Below are 16738 nucleotides of genomic sequence, written 5' to 3'. Positions count from 1 at the left end.
ATCGAGGTGAGGGGAACTTGTGCGACGGCCGAGGGAGGTGTGAGTCCGTGGCAGCAACCGGGACTGAGTCCGGACCCAAAGGCTCTTTCAAAACCTCTCTGGCCAGGAAACCCGAAACCCTGTCTCTGCAAGGGGGCTGCAGCCCCTGCAGGTACCGAGCCCACAGCCTTCTGGGCCCAGAGCTTACACTCAGGAGGGCGGGAAACTAATGCCTCCTCTGCACCGGGCTTCACCTGCCAGGGCACGCACGCACACACACACACTGTCTATGGAAAGCTGCGCCGACTGACTGAAGCAGGTTGGAAATACCTTTTCTCCTTGGGCGCCCTCTCCACCTCGTTCTCCATGGAGACCCTGGGAAAAAGGGGGAAGATGAGTAACAGCACAGCCCCGTCCAGCTTCTCTGGGCTGAGCCTGAGGCCCGTGGTCAGCCTGCCTGCCTGGGATGGCGGTGAAGGTCTGTCTCCCGTGCAGCCTCACTCCGCACAGCGGCCTGCACTCCCCACTCAGGCCTGGGGGGCGAGCTGGGTCCCCCGCTGCGTGAGACGTGAGCTCCCGGGGCTGGTCCCCCCGCCTGGATCATCCAGGTCCTCCCTGTTAAGACCTGAACCCACCCTGGTCCCTGAGCTCATCTGGTCAAGCGCAGGAAGGTGGCCTTGGAGTCAGTCCCCACTGCCGCCCAGAGCCTGTGATTCCGCCTGATCATGGAATGGCGGAACAGCCCAACACTGAACCTGAGACTCTGGGCCCCTTTAAGCCACATTCCTCCACCTCCCCCAGGGACGGGGCCGCTGCCCCACCCTCCATCCACCCCTCCGTCCTCAGAAGCAACACCTAGAACCCGCACTAAGGACTCCCTCCCCTCTGTGAGCAGACGTGATGGAAACGCCAGCCAAGGTGCTGGCTTCTCTGACCACAGGATTCAAATTACAGCCCCTGCCCCGCCCGCCTACCGTCCATCCTCTTCCCCAGGCTTCGCTTTCCTCGAGCACTCAGCCCCACAGGACACATCTCTGGCCTCCCCCAAGCAGAACGCCAGCCCCATGAGGGCAGTGCCTCCTTTCCTTCGATACCGTACCCCACGGTGTGGAAGAGCAGCTGCCGCTTGACGTCCATGAACACTTGTTGAATGAGTGAGCCAACGAATGGCTACAGCAGTCCCTTGGTTTGCACAAGAATCTTGTAGAAGTTCTACCTGAAGGCTGCTGCCCCACATTCCAGTGCAGAGCTCAGAATGCACGTGTGTCTGCTCCTCTGAGATGTGTACGGTGTGCAGTGAGATGCCGCTCACGAGTACCCCAGCTGGTGGGAGCATGGCTTCTCCCGGGCAGGAATGCAGCTTGGTGCGTGGCCCTGCTGGAGAGGCCTGAGTATGTCCTGTGTTACTAGGTGAATGCCCTGTGTCCCCTCTCTCTCCTCTCCCTTCCTGGAGAAGGGACCCTTGGGCGCTCTGTGAAAAAGATGTTAAAGGGGGCAGAGGCTGCCCAGGCCTGCTTGTGGATTCCAGGAGTAATACATACATCTTTGGTGCCTGGAGAAGAGGCACAGGGCCAGAGCACAGGATGCTCTCCCACAGGGCAGAGGGTCTGCCGACCACTTAGGCCTTGGGGGCAGCTGGATAAACAGGCCATTCTAATTCCATCCAAATATTTTGGCCACAGACACACAGAGGTCAGAGGTTTTGAATGCTGCGGAGGCAATGCAGGCTGCCTTGTTTGAAAACCACCTTTGACGCTGCTTCCTTCATTTGGAGAGCAGCTCAAATCTTTCTTAACAAGAACCAAGGACAAGGTTAGAGGCCCAAGAAGACACTTTGCTCCTACATACCATATCTCCTTGTTCATCACTTTATTCATGGGGCACTTGGTCACTAAACATCCCATGTGTCTGGCACTGTTCTAGGGGCTGGCAATTTATAATAAAGACTCCACGCCCTTCTGGAGCGGCTGACTAGACAGATTGGTCAAAATGGCTTCTTTAGGTCAAGTGTCAGAAATACCTGGGCTGCTGGGTAAAAATGCAGATTCCCGGGCTCCACACAAACCTGTTGCTTTAGCTGGGAATGGGGCCCTGGGAACGTGCATTTAAACGTGATCGCTAAGAGATCCTTTAAGTACCATAACGTGTAAGCATTTCTGGCCTAAGAAGAGTCACCCATGCTTCACTGCCATGTCCTCCGTGTACAGATGTGGGATGGGGACCTGTCAGAGCCTGGGTCCCAGTCCCTGGCAGAGGCGACAGAGCCCCTTCCACACAGCTGCCTCTACTTACAGGAGCTCCGACGGGGCCGGGAGGTCCGGGAAGTCCAGGAGGTCCTTGGGGTCCCTGCAGAAGCGTGTTCACAAAGAAAGGTTGGGGAATGGCAAGAAGAGGCAGGAGCAGAGACCACACTCCGTCGGTAACCACATTCAGGGCTGAGCGGGCTGCTTCTCACCCACCGCGTGCCACCGTGCCGCCCGCACAAGGTCTCCCCCAGCGACCCCCCCACGTGCGCCGCTCCCCGCCCCACGCAGAGCTCGTGCCATCCCCTGCCTGGTGGAGCCAGGACTCACACGCAACTCTGCTCGACTTCGAGGCACGGGAAACAGTGCGCTGCCTCTGAGCCACCCTAAGGCCAGCGCGGCTGTCTCGTCTCCACGTGCCCCGCGGCCCACGGCCGTGCCAGGATCCGGCCGGGAAACGTGCACAGCTCCCGGTCACATGACTGATTCCCTCAGCGCATCGCTCGCACTTCGCCGTGGGGCCAGCACAGCCTAGACGAGTCCCGACAAAGCCCAACAGAGTCTGCAGGGCCTGGAGGCCCCTCTGCTGCCTGGACCATGGGTTGCTGTGACTTCTAGGCTACTACATGGGCGATATCTGCTACAATCTACTAAAATTAAAATGTTCTTTTCCTCAGCCAAAGGTATCCCAACTTTTGTCATCTAGCCTACTGAAAGAAAAATACAGTATACGTAAGAGAAACGCGGGCACGTGCACACATTGCGTGTGCATTTACTGATTTTAGTGAAAAACAGATGAAATTAGAACTAACCTCGAGGGCCACAAATAGAGGAAAAGTTATGTAAATTTCGACACATCCATATCATGGAATAACATGCAATGATTAAGAGAAAGGGTGGTATCGATCCGTACTAGTGTGGAAAGATATGTCTCTTGCTAAAAAAGATAAATGGCAGAGTACGGCACGATTCGTTTCCTGTAAGACTTTAGGAAACGTCACGGATGTGTGGACATACACACAGGAGCCCGGGTGTGGCGCATGCGGAGCGCAGGTAGGGAAGCCATTTGGGCATCCCCTCTACACCTAAGGAGATGTTACCCAAAAAGTTCCTTTTGCATCAAGATCTGTGCACCAGAACACGAGGGGAATAACTCCAAGCAACACTTACCCGCATGCCCACCTCGCCCGGCAGCCCCGGCTCTCCCGGCTCTCCCTGCACACACAGAATAGCATGTGGTCACGACCCGGGGGACACAGGCCCAGGCACCCGGGGCATCTCTTCCTGGAACTAGAACTCGGCACGGAAACGATGTAACCACCGGTGGGCTGAGACCCAGTTCCCCCAGAGACTTTTTTTTTTTTTTTTTTGCAGTGCGCGGGCCTCTCACCGCTGCAGCCTCTCCCGTTGCGGAGCACAGGCTCCGGACGCGCAGGCTCAGCGGCCACGGCTCACGGGCCCAGCCGCCCCGCGGCACGTGGGATCCTCCCGGACCGGGGCACGAACCCGCGTCCCCCGCATCGGCAGGCAGACTCCCAACCACTGCGCCACCAGGCGAGCCCCGGAGACTCTTTCTCACAAGCGAAGGAGCTGAGTCTCACTGAGGGTGTTCATCACCTCAATCCCTGTCCACTCCTGCCGCTAGTCCAACAAAACTCAGCTGAGACAGAACGGTGGAGCAAGCATGGCGGCTCGCGTGCCCATCAGGGGCCACCAAGAACCCGAGCCAATTTCCATTTGGGTTCTTGCTGGAGAAGAGGACCCCTTGATCCTGGATCAGACTGACCCGCCTGGGTTGAGATCACTTTTTGCCTGGGGTCCTAGAGTGTGCTCCGACTCAGAGGCTGCGGGTGCAGAGGTGGAGTCGGGGTGCCCCCCAGAGGGAGGCCGGCTGGCCATTCAGGCTGCTGCTGGGGTCTCACCGACTCCTTGAGCTGTGAACTGGGGACTTGGGAACCGAGTCCCTCAGCTTGGACCTCGACTTGGTTCCAGGTCTAGGCATTGGACAAGACCTCCCATGCAGGACTGCTTGTCAACTAAGTGAGAAAACAGCTTCCAGGCACACACAGGTGATGCCTGGTGGCGACGGCTGCTGCTGGTGTTGTTATAATTATCAGGCTGGCCTCCGGGGACCTGGGAAGATCCTGGTACAAACAAGCCCCAGCTCAGGCCTGACTCGGGCAAAGGCCACCCCACTCGAGGACAGGAGACTCTGATCAGGAGGTCCCAAGCCCGGTGCTGCCCCGTGGGAGCAGACGTACCTGCATGCCTCTGCTGCCGTCTCTCCCAGGGGGACCCGGCAGGCCCAGGGAACCCTAGGACGAGAGAAAGAGAACAGCAATTAGGACAGGGTGAGGACAGCACTGGAGACAGGCTCTCAGGACGCTGGCGCAGCGGAGAACGTGCCAGACAGGACCTGTGGCCAAGACACCACTACTCAGAGGGCAATTCACAGACCTGCAGCCTGGGCGCCTCCTGGGAGAGGGTGAGAAATGCAGATTCTCAGGCTTCACTGGAGGCCTACTGTATCAGGGTCCACGTTTGAACAAGACCCCCCAGGGGGTACGTATGCACCTGACAGTGGGAGTGAGACGCCCCTGCCCCGCCCTCCCCTACCTCGCCGCGTGGCTGACCCCCTCGGGTCACACATGTCCGCACAGCATCAGGCCGGAGCAGGGTTCCTGACCTGGGCCCCATCGGCACTGGGCTGATGACTCTTTGTTAGGGGGTGGGGAGGCTGCCCTGGGTGTTGCAGGATGTCCTGCAGCATCCTGAGAGGCCAGTAGCACTCCCCCGGTGTGACAACCCAAAACGCCTCCAGATACCGCCAAACGTCCCCGGGAGGCAAAAATCACACCAGTTGAGAACGACTGGGCTAGACCAGGTATTAAAAATGTTTCTTAAGCTGGGGCAAACTCCATTCTAATGAACGGTGCAGAAGCATGTGGCAGGCACGCTCGTGGAGCAGCTGGGGGGAGCCGCTCGTCCCCGCCAACCATGCCTCCTGGAGACGGATGGACTGGGGGCGACTGAAAAGCAGGGAAACCCAGGAGCCCTCGGCCCCTGTCCAGCTCCCACACCACCTGATTCAAACCAAAGGGCTCCACCCAGACCTTCATCCGAGCTGCCCCCTCCCCATCAATCTTCCGTGGGACACTGAGCAAGTCAGTGCCTCCTTCTGGGCTTTTCCGTCTGCGAAATGACGACGCTGGACATTCAATGAATGACTGAACTGATGACTCTACAAGTATATTCAGAAAACACTAAGGGCTGGACCCTGTAGGATGTCTTCGTGTAAGGTGTTATTTAGTACTCATAATAAGCCCTTGAGACAGGTCTCATTTTCTGAAAGACACAACACACATTATACATTCCTAGTTTTTACCTATAAATTAAGATGCAACCGTGTCTGTATGTATGTATACACACACACACAAACACACACACTTTTAAAACTCTACGAAGTGCCTTCCATGGTCTCAACATTCTAAGTTGTTGTGATATTGGAGAGAAAAACAGACAGAGAGACATCTCGGCCCAGCTCTGCACCTTTCTAGCTGCGTGACCCCAAAGGCAGCCACTCTGAAGGGCTGTGTGGCACTCGCCCCTCGTCCAAGCGTGGAGGGTGACACCAGCAGGGTGGCTGGGTGTGGGGGGGCTGGGGCAGTAAACACACCCCTGCCGGGGGGACACCTCTACCCCCGCACACTGTCGTCACGGCCACACGAGGCGCCCTCTCCTGCTGTCACCAGCAATTTAACGGTGCCCTCAGGGCGCTTGAGCTCCCACGAAACACTGGTTTGCTGGGAAGTGGTTTCTGGTTCTTAAGCTCGGGGCCAGGAGGGTCTAGTCCTGGAGACTGAGGTCAGTTAACGTGAGTGGAACCTTCCAGAGGGGACGTCGCAGGCAAGGCAGCCTGGGGGGCGGGACTTCAGGGACTCGGCCAACCCTGGTGCTCCTGCAACCATCCCTTAGAGGAGGGCGGGCCAGTTTGGACACATTACTTGATCTCAGAGTCTCGGTCTCGCTTTCTGTAAAAACGGAAACAACCACAGACACTGTGGAGCTTCCGTAAGTATGAAAAGTCTCCACGGGGGTTCGTATAACATTTCCAAAGCTGGTCTGGACGATACCTGTTTGATCTGTAGTTAATGTGTGATGGGGCGGGGGGGAAGATTGCCGGGTTCTTGGGTCACATAAGCTTGTGAACTGCAGTTAAATAAAGTTACACAGGCTCCTTCACGGCAGGCTGTCTTGAAGCCTTGAACTTGCTCTGTGGGTGGCGGTCCCGCAGAGTGTCCTTGCCCGCCTGGCCGGCCCCTGGGGTGCGTGCGGGGACCCTGCACCTCCTCGGAGGCAAAAGCGAGCGAGTCCTTCACCCACGCGCGTCCAGGGGACCAGGCTGCCATCAGCAGGGGTTCAAAAGGGTTAAAAGGGAGTTAGTTATTGAGTAAGAAGAAGAAAGACGGAGACAGTCTCTGATCGGCAAGCCTTGTACTTGGGTGGGATTTCCGAAGCGGAGAGACTTTCTCGTTGGTCCTAGAGAACGTCTGACTCTCCCTGGCTGGACACAGAAGCAGGCGAACGGTCTGGGTATTTTCACAAGAGGAAGGATTGTTCAATATCGAGGGCCCAGGGTTTTCTGCAGTGGCCATTTCCTCAGGACAAGTGGGAGCTGATGAGGTGCCTTCTGGAGTCCAACTGTCACTGTCCCTGTAAGGGCAGGGCAGCCGTGGCCGGAGATTTCTCAGCCTCTATTTCCACACCCACGCAGCAGGGATGAATTCCCTGCCTGCCTGTCCCTCTATCTGACTATTTTGAAACTCAGCCGAGGTTGAAAGAGGCAACCAGTACAGATGCAAGTGATTTCTGCAATACAGAGTGACAACTAGACACCAACTAGCAACGCTATCGTTAGCGCTAATGGCAGAACCGGCAGTAATATTAACGGGATACTAAAGAAAACATTAAAGGGATATTACAGACGTGCTGCTGGCAGCCAGTCTTCGCTGCACATTCACGACCTGCCAGGTTCTGAGCTCTCTACCCTCATCAGTGCACTCGACCCGTCCTCACAACGATTCCACAGGGAGATGCAACTGCTGCCTACGATTCAGAGTTTACGACATGGAGACACAGGGATCCAGTACTCTGCAAGGTTGCGGCGTGGGTAGCGGGAGACCAGACTTGGGGCCCCAGAGGCTGCCTCGTCGTCTGCACGGCACTTGCACGCACGGCCCTGCTTGGATGCTCGGTAACCCTGTGGGCTAAGTGTTCCATGCTGTCTTCACATGCAGCCCATGAGCACAGAGGGACCTGACTTTCTGGCGGCTACCCAGCAGTTCCACGGCCTGGTGAGGCAGCTTGGGGCGGCTGAGGCCTGGGCGCCCGGCCTTGCTCTCCCTCCCCAGGGATCAAGGTCAGCCCCACTCAGCCTCAGCCAGCCGTCCTTCCCCGGGAAGGCGTCAGAGCATCCCCAAAGGCCTCGCAGGAGGCAGCAGCTCTGCCTCAAGCTAGGATGCTGGGGGTCAGGGACAGGGTGGGCTCAGCTCCCCAGATGCCCTGTCTCCAAGGCCATGTTTTATCTCCTGCCCCATCCTGCTCTGATCTTAGCAAAAGGCTGTGTGTTTCCAGATGGCAGGGAGCAGCCTACTTAACCCTGCTTCCTTACAACACTAGGGATAAATTCAAAACTTTCCAAAACGAAACGCGCCCCACCGTGCACCCCTCTAGGATCGACCCTCTTGGGGTGACGCGGTGCGGAGCTTGCCCCAGGGTTGGGCTACCCGGTCCTTGAAAGGCCAGCCCGTCTTCTGGCTGCTGCAGGTGGGGGGTCCCGCAGCTGCAGGCAGGGAAGGGAGGTCTAGGTGGGCTCCTGCCTCAGGAATACAGCGGGGAGAGCATCAGAGCACGGAGTTTCCAGGACCATCTAATAAAGGAAGCCAGGGAGAAGACAGAGACTCTGCCAGAGGGAACTCCAGAGAGTTCTGGAACTTCCCCTGTGCCCACAGCTGTCACATGTCCAGCTCTGTGGGCACTTTCCAGTAGATGCCCAACAAGTATCTGTGCGCGTCTGTCTCATCACAAGACAGGAGCTCCATGAGATGGGAATCAGGGCTCCGTCACCTCGTGTGAGCCGCGCCCGCGTGGCCCCAGGCCCCGCGAGTGTTCCCTGTGCTTTAACTCCTTCCCCAGAGCCCTGTGGGAATGAGCCCTGCGGGTATGAAACCCCCAGGAACAAAGGGAACAGCAAGCTGTTACAGGAAAACAACAGTCTCAAGAGCCAGTAAGGTGCAGCTTCAAATCCCGCCCCGTCACTCAGTACTCATGGCCTGGGTCAAGTTAGCGAAACGCCGTGAGTCTCAGTTTGCATCTGTAAGTAGGCGTCCTAAACCTCCTGCAGGATTTGTGCTTCCCAAGGACGGGGACAGCTTGGCAAGTTGGCTTTAGGGCATTGGTAGTCAAAGAAACTGAACCTCTTTAGACATGAGTATCTTCTTTGTCTGAGAAGATAACAGCTTTTTTTTTTTTTTTAATCTTATTTGAATCATGGTTGGGATAACCAAGCTGGCACTGCAAACAGACACATTCTGAGAAATTTCCACTTTCAGGTCAAGATGAGGTCCAGGCATTTCATTAGATGGGTTCCTGCCCTTGAAAACTGTGTCCCCGAGGAAAAGTCGACATGACCCGCATATTTCATGTTTCAGTGTCACCTAGTCTTAACATCACAGAACACCACCACGCCCCCGTGACACACTTTCCAAAGCCCTCCACCTGGACTCAGCTGCCTGCAGACGTTCTGAAGAGAGAGAGTTACAGCCCTAAGCTGTCCGCTGATATCCCATCAGGAAAGTCACGCTACCACTCTAAACCTCAGTTTCATCATTCCTAAGATAGAGGTTCATGCTGCTTCCAGATGAGAAAATGAGTGTGGATATAATTCGTAGACTATAAAATATTATTAAAATGCCAGTTGTTTACATTGAGAACTAAGAACACTTTCGCAAGTCCGTAAGGTGGGTCAAAGAAAGGAATGGGGAACAGACTGGAGGCTGCCCTGGAACTGGAAAGGTCGGGCACCGGGAGATCTTTAAAGGGAATAAGTGTAGCTCAGGATCTACAGTAAAGTACAAAAAAACAGGAAAGTGGAGGGAGGGAGGGAGGGAGAGAGGAAGGTAGGTAGGTAGGCAGGGAAAAAAGGAAGGAAGGGAGGAAAGAAAGGAGGGAGGGAGGGAGGGAGGGAAGAGAGAAAGAGAAAGAGAAAGATGAGAGAGAGGGGAGGAGAGGAGAGGACCAGACTGGAGAGGAGGGTCTGGATTCGCATGAAGCCCCTGCTGCCTGCTAGCTGAGCAGAACGAGTGACTTCCCCTCCTGGTTCTCAGCTTCATCGTCCATAAACAGGGTGATGCAAGGAGTAATAGTACCTCTGGCCCAAGGTGGTATGTAAGATGCCTTGAGGCAATGCTTTGGAAAATGCTTTGTACACAGGGAAATTTGAAAGAAGCATCAAGTTCTGTTATTTGGAGTAAACTATCTGGAACCTCTGTTCTTCACCTGTAAAAAGAAAATCACTCAGCTTAAGAAGATGATCATATACATATATACAGTGGAATACTACTCAGCCATAAAAAATAACAAAATAATGCCATTTGCAGCAATGTGGATGCAAATAGAGATGATCATACCAAGTGAAGGAAGTCAGAAAGAGAAAGACAAATACCATATGATATCACTTATATGTGGAATCTAAAATATGACACCAATGAGCCTATCTACGAAACAGAAACAGACTCACAGACCTAGAGAACAGACTGGTAGTTACCAAAGTGGGCAGGGGGAGGGATAGACTGGGAGTTTGAGGTTAGCAGATGCAAACTATTACATATAGAATAGACAAACAACAAGGTCCTACTGTACAGCACAGGGAACTATGTTCGATATCCTGGGATAAACCATAATGGAAAAGAACATAAAAAAGAATGTATATATGTATATAACTAAGTCCCTTTGCTGTACAGCAGAAATTAACACAACATTGTAAGTCAACTACACTTCAATAAAAAAATTTTTAAAAATAAACAAAATACACTTTGTTTCATCTTTATATGTCACAGTCATTACGGAGTTGAATTAATAAAATCTGGGTGACAAACTTAAAAAAAAAGAAAATGACCATAGATAATGCATGTGAAACCCATTACAGATGATAACCAGGGCTCGGGGAAGAGAGGCTTTCCCCCAGTCCACACTGGCAGCTGTGACTCAAAATCGGGGGGGCCCTGATTCCAAGCCAAGGCTCTGACCTCTCTTCTGGCCACACCCCCTCAGGCACACACACTGCCTCAGTAATCTCACTGGGAGCCCCTGGTAGGTAACACGTGGCAGGAAATTATCCACCCATATGCCCACTTGTCAGAACCAGAGCTCTAGGAATTACCTGGTTACTTCACTGGGCAAAATAGACAAGCGAGAACAGATATTTTACCCCTGTTCTTTCGATTAATTAAATATCAGAGCTCTCCCCCGAAATACTGACAAAGACATTACTTCGCTGCTAGAGGTGCCATGTTAGTACCCCTCTCCTCCCACCGGTAGAGCTGGAGCAGGCCCTCGGGTGGGGCTGAGGAGTCCTCTGGGCAGCGGTCCTCCGGGTGTGGTTCCCGGGCCAGGAGCGTCAAGATCACCTGTGCCTTGTCAGAAGGGCAGATTCTCTGGCCTCACCGCAGCCCCACCGAGTCAGACAGACCGGAGCGGGGCCTGGCACGGTGGTTTAACAAGCCCTCAAGGGGGTCTGGGCGCCTGGTCAAGTTTGAGAACCACTCCTCTGTGGTGTCAGAATACATGAGCTCACTTCCTGGCTTGGCCACACAGAGAGAGAAAGTCACTTGCACCTGGTCACACGGTTAACAGGCCTGTAAAATGAGGACAACCGTCTCTACCCCCAAACTGAGTAGCTTGTGTGTGAGTCCTGGCAGACAGTAGTATTTGCAAATATGGGGGACCGTTATTATTCTTAGATGCTCTGCAAATCATTTTGGATGAACTGAAGAAAGGAAAAGACACCTTACACCTCTACGGCAGCCCACCTGGAACACGCGTTCTAATAACACTCCCCAGGCTCCCTGAGGCTTTGTGAGTTACAGAAGTCCTCCTTGGGGGGAGGCAGGGAACACTGACATTTCCCAGCTGTCAGCCGGCCCTGGGGATAAGACCTCATTGATGCAGAGGACGCAGAAGATGTCACTTGGTGTAAAAGGTGGAAAACTATGCTGGTATCACGGTAATTATACTTAACATTTACGAGCACTTTTTACAAATGTAAGTCATTTATTTTCATTAGTTCATTTCATCCTCCTTGTAACCCTCTGAGGCCAGCAGAATTATAGTCGCCAATTTATAGGTGAGGAAAGCACGGGCTGCAGGGGTTGAGTAACTGACTTGCCCAGTGTCCAGAGCTGCTAGGTGGCCGAGCTGGGATCTGAGTCCAGCCGGTCGGTGTCTAGGGTGCATGCCCTTGGCCTCCCCTGCCCTCCCAGCCCAGCTGCCTAGCAGTCTGGCACTTACCCTCCCATAAATGCTCTCCCCTCCTGTATGAAGCCCTTGGCCCTGCGGCTGGGCCATGAAGCTTGGCAAGAGCCTGAGTGTCAGACGGGGCTGGAAAAAGTGCAGACTTTCTTATTCCAGCTCTGCCTGGGGCCGTGAGAACCCGTGAACTCAAAACGTCCCCAACGTGTCCTTCAGCACCACGGACAGGGTCTGCGGCATCTTTATTCTAACTCCCAGCATTTTGCCCCAACCTACAAGGCTATTTGTGGGCACATAAGCAGCTGAACCTATTTTCCCCTAAACCCTTTAATTATGATAAAAATAGAAGGCACTCGACCACAGTTATCCAAGTCGATAACCATGAATAATGCACATTAAGGCACAGGCTAAGAATAGGAGTCGGGGGCGCTGATTAAGCCAGCTGTGAAAAAAGAGAATGAGACCCAGAGCTAGCGGCAAATGGCATAAATTCATGTTAGAGGTTTCACACATACAAGCACACACATATAATGTATACTTTATGGCTCAGAGGCCCTACAATGTAGTCATTGCATAAAATAAGTCGATTCCTACAAGGTACATGGGTTTTGAGGGTCAAGAATTCTCAGATAAAAGCATCCCTTTTGGGGGAGGGCAGGGAACCGGCACTGGCCAGTGCAGTGGTTAGGAGTGGGGTGTGTAGGGTCGGACAGACACCACCTCAGCCCCTCACCCACCACTCGGTGCCCTTGGGCATGCTCCAGACTTCTTCAAGGAGCTGCAGGAGGCTGATACTCATCAAGTGAACAGCTGGCAGATATCAAGTGGTCAATAAAAGGCTGATGTCATGATTCTTTCCACTGCAAGGCACCTTCTTTGAGACGAAGTCACTCGACTGTTGCAGACAAAATCACCAAGTGCTGGCCACTGAATCCTCCATGGCTGCCAGTGTTAGCGCCCCACCCGCCCCTTCAGACAGAATCTGCGAAATAAGTGTGCCCATCATCCCCTGCCAACGGCACTCGTCTCACCTACACCGGAACCCCGTGCTATGTAGAAGCACCTTACGCTTTCTGAGGGCGTTTCTTGGTCACTGCTCTGGAAAGGAGGCACTGGGAAGAAAATCCGTAGGTAGCAGACCCCGCGCTTCACTCCCCACCCACCGGTACAGTCCATCTCCACCTCGGCGAAATCCTCTCATCTCGCAATTTCAAGTACAGCCTGCCGTTGAAAGACACCAAAGAAAGAACTAACTCAGGTGGGAAGGACTCAGTCTTTCACACTGTGGATGGCACAAGGTGTGTCTGTCACGTTGAGATCAGAGAAATGTCACTGTGAGAGCAGGTCTGACTGTCCCATGAAGTGGGACATGCACTGCAGTGATGCTTCACAGGAAGGGCTCTCAGCCAGCTCAGACCTCAGACCGCCGGCTGACCGGGACCATGGGAACGGGAGCGTCACTGCCACCCACCTCTCTGCCCTATGAGCTCTGCAGTGACGCAGATGTTTTTCTAGACGCTCTTCACCCTCCACTCCTCCACCCGCCTTGACTCTCGGTGCAGATGGCTGGATGAATCCTACTCCAAAGCTCATGTCCGCCATTCTTCTGTCCTTCTCCAGCCCTCCAGCACAGGACTAGATCTAAACTGGGTAGGTGTTACACTTTTGAACAAACCAGAGCTCACTATAAACTACTTCGTCCTCTTCCTATAGCTTCTACAGTGAAAACATCGATGTGTAGGAGCATTTCCCAAAGTCTCAGCGCCCTTTTCCATGAAATGATGATGGTGATACCCTCCACCTGCCCTCACTGGGAGGACTGAGTAAGACAATGACTGTGGAACCACCTGGCTCCGTGCTCGACACCCCGAAGGTTACTGCATCAGAAGCACCTCCAGGATTCCACAGGAGAAGGGAGCGGTGGACGTGCAAGGAGGAGGAATCAATGCCGGGGAGGTGGAAACATGGACGCAGAGATGGACCCAGAATTGGCAGGAGACAGAGACGGGGGAGGGTCTCTTGGGGCCAACACGCAGGGGACTTGATCCTCCGAGTAACACAGAGCGGCTGCGCAGGGGTCTGTAGGGAATGGTGTGACCACAGCAGCGTTTAAAAATCAAACGCAAATTCACGTGCATTTGCATGTTTCAAATAGGGCAGCAAGAATGAGCCAAAGGAAGGCATCTGGAGCTGAGAAATCCCGGGCACCCCGCCCCACCGCTGGGCCCATGAGTCCACACTGTGCTCCGAAGCCACTGCCTCTCCTGGGGGGCTGGATCGTCAGGTCCCCAGCAATGCGGGGGAGACTGCTTTGTCCAATTTCAAATCATCAGAGAACAGGAGGCACCGGGCTTCTCGGGGGCCTGGTTTGGAATAAGCATGTGGGGAACCTACTTTTCTCAGACCTGGGGACCAGCCCACCTCAGCTGACAGCTCTGAACCTCGCCTTCTAACAACCCTCCTTAGTTCCATCAAGATGGCCACGGCCTCTTTCCTCGGTTTTCCAATCGGCACCTTATTTGTTTAACTTCGTGGCGAACCTACCCATAAGGACTTCCCCCATGAGGACCGGCACTCGGCTCCGGCATCCGCTGCAGGACATTTGGCTGAAGTTTCTAGAGGCAGCATCCCAGGAAGTCAGAACAGCCTCTGCTATTGGTCTGGCTCAGATTCCTCTTTCCCCGTCAGGTTTATGGTCCCGATAAAAATGGAAGAAAGCCATAAAAGACAAGGAACCGATGTTTGCGTGACCTAAAATTCTGTCTGCTACTGAGTCAACCAGCCCAATAAAATTCAGCTGAGTTCCTTCTATTTGCTCGCACAGTTTTTCTGGGGCACCGCGCTGTGAAATCCGAGCACAAAATCCATACAAAGTTTTATTTACTGCCATAGAGATTTCTGTGAAAATGCTGAAGGAAGGACTTTTGGGTGGTTGCTGTTTTGGTTTCTTCCCCCCCACCGCCCCACCAAGCGCTGAGTACACAGTTGCTGACCCAAGCACGGCTTTACGGGACACTTTGCCACAATTCCATCCCCTGTGGCTCCCAAGGGCCCCCACCATCGACAAGGTGTGAGCCAGACTTGATGAGGGGCTGCAAGCCCTCTCCCTGCTCTGTCCTCTGTTACTTTCCACTCGAGGGAAACGGGGGGCGGGGGAGTCTCCCCAGCACCAGGTCTAGGCTGGTCTCTACCTGAGGGCCGCCTTCTACATCCTATTCCAACTCTAATTAAAATATTAACACCAGCAGCCGCTCGTAAAGAAAACAAAGAGCCCCGGTAGGAAATGCATTGCCCTGTGTATCTGAGCAGTGGGCGATGCTGGCTTAGGTGAGCCTGGACTCCGCTCTGCAACGTCATCTACAAGGGTTCACGCTGGGCCCAACCTGTGTGTGTCACCTTTGCCCTACCCCACCTGGCTCACTGCATGGCTGCAGGGATATCCAGGCTCTCATCGCACAGCCCCAGGCCCTGGGGGAAAGAACACTGTCCCCGGGCTTCTAAGTGAAAGTACTGAGTCTGTCGTTCTGTTTGGACTAATGGAGATAATGTGTCCGAACTGATCATCACGCTCAGAGTATCCAGTGCCCAGGTGGCTTAGACCTGATTCCCGCTAATGCTTTCTGATCTGCCAGGTGCTCTGCTAAGTTCTTTCCGTGGATGCAGTCACTTAACCCTCACTTCAATCTTACACGAGCCTATTATTGTTACTGTCACTTCAGTGTACATATGAGAAAACAGGCACCGAGAACTGTAATGACCTTTCCAAGGTCACACAGCAGGACAGGGGCAGTGCCAGGTTCCCAAAGCCTGACCCTCAGCCGCTGCCATGTTCTGTCATCTGGGACCAGCCGTCACAGCATCCAGGATCCGGGAAACGCCCCATGCTGGGAGCGAGGGCTCTTCCCTCCAAAATCATACTGCTTTTGGATTTCATGCGTGAACAACTGTAAATATACTATTATTTTTTTATTTTTTCATCACGTTAAGTTTAAGCTCTAGTTGTTAGTTAAATGTTTATGTTTTGCAAAAGCACTAAGTTATAGCAACATAAAAAGCAATTAACAGGGCGTGAAATATCCCAGATCCCACTACCCCAGTGCACCGGCCGGCCTCACTGCACACGCATTTTGTGCGTGAGCGCATAAGGCTTCCTACCCTACTATCTCATTTACGCCACGTCGCACGCACATCTACCTACATAAGGGCTTCCTGAGTCTCACTTCTGTCCTGGTTGAAGGAATGCAATGTTCCATCAGCTCGTTTCCATCTTTGCTGCGGCTGGTCATCGTTAAGAGTACTTATAAAGAACAGAGTCAGCGTGAGGTCGTTTTGTTTCTGTTTTTCCCTTCACTGGAACCGTGCTTACGATAATTTCCTAGATCTTTTTTAGTTTCATTCTCTAAGCACCCCCAGCAGTACAACACCGAGTATCCTGGGGGACCCTCAAGGTGCAGTGCTGATGTGACCGGTGTCCTAGGCAGGGTCTCCTGACAGCGTCGTCACCCTCCGAGTGTGTAACAAACAGGGTGGAGGATGGAGGTGGCACAACAGACTCGATTAAGGACCAAGAAGAAGAAGAAACACTCGTGATTAGAAAACCACGTGACCAGAATGTGTGTGCATGTCTCCTCCGCTGAACTGGTGAGAGAGCCTCTGGGGGAGGCCCAGGCCATGCTCTACAGCTCTGTGAACCCACCACTCTCCCACGTACTAGGTACTTGAACGCTGTTTACTGAAGAAGCACATCTGTCACTCTTTTACGGATTTTAGCAATAGCTTCTAGCAGACAAAAGAAAGGAATAAAGAGAAGGGACAGATTTTTACATGCACTACCACGTGCCAGGGACTAAGCCAGGTGCTGTCACAGGCACTGCCAACCTCCTATAAGCCCCACAACAGCCCTAAGGGGTGGGCATCAATGGCCCCACTTTACAGATGAGGAAGCTGAGGCTCAGAGAGACACCGCCCAACGCTCACCCAGCCACTGC

General features: G+C 53.7%; 1 protein-coding gene across 1 annotated transcript in view; it reads right to left on the bottom strand.

Moving 5' to 3' along the window:
- The window catches only part of COL22A1 (collagen type XXII alpha 1 chain), a 261088-nt gene that overhangs the window by 163639 nt on the left and 80711 nt on the right, over nucleotides 1-16738 (bottom strand). The window contains exons 13-16 of the mRNA XM_028500513.2: nucleotides 4484-4537; nucleotides 3393-3437; nucleotides 2272-2325; nucleotides 310-354 (exon numbers count right to left, since the gene is read on the bottom strand). Coding sequence (XP_028356314.1) covers nucleotides 310-354; nucleotides 2272-2325; nucleotides 3393-3437; nucleotides 4484-4537 — 198 coding nt within the window. The remainder of the gene's footprint in view (nucleotides 1-309; nucleotides 355-2271; nucleotides 2326-3392; nucleotides 3438-4483; nucleotides 4538-16738) is intronic.

This window comes from Physeter macrocephalus, chromosome 15, assembly GCF_002837175.3.
Source record: "Physeter macrocephalus isolate SW-GA chromosome 15, ASM283717v5, whole genome shotgun sequence".
Lineage (NCBI taxonomy): Eukaryota > Metazoa > Chordata > Mammalia > Artiodactyla > Physeteridae > Physeter > Physeter macrocephalus.
This window is presented reverse-complemented; position numbering and strand designations above follow the sequence as displayed.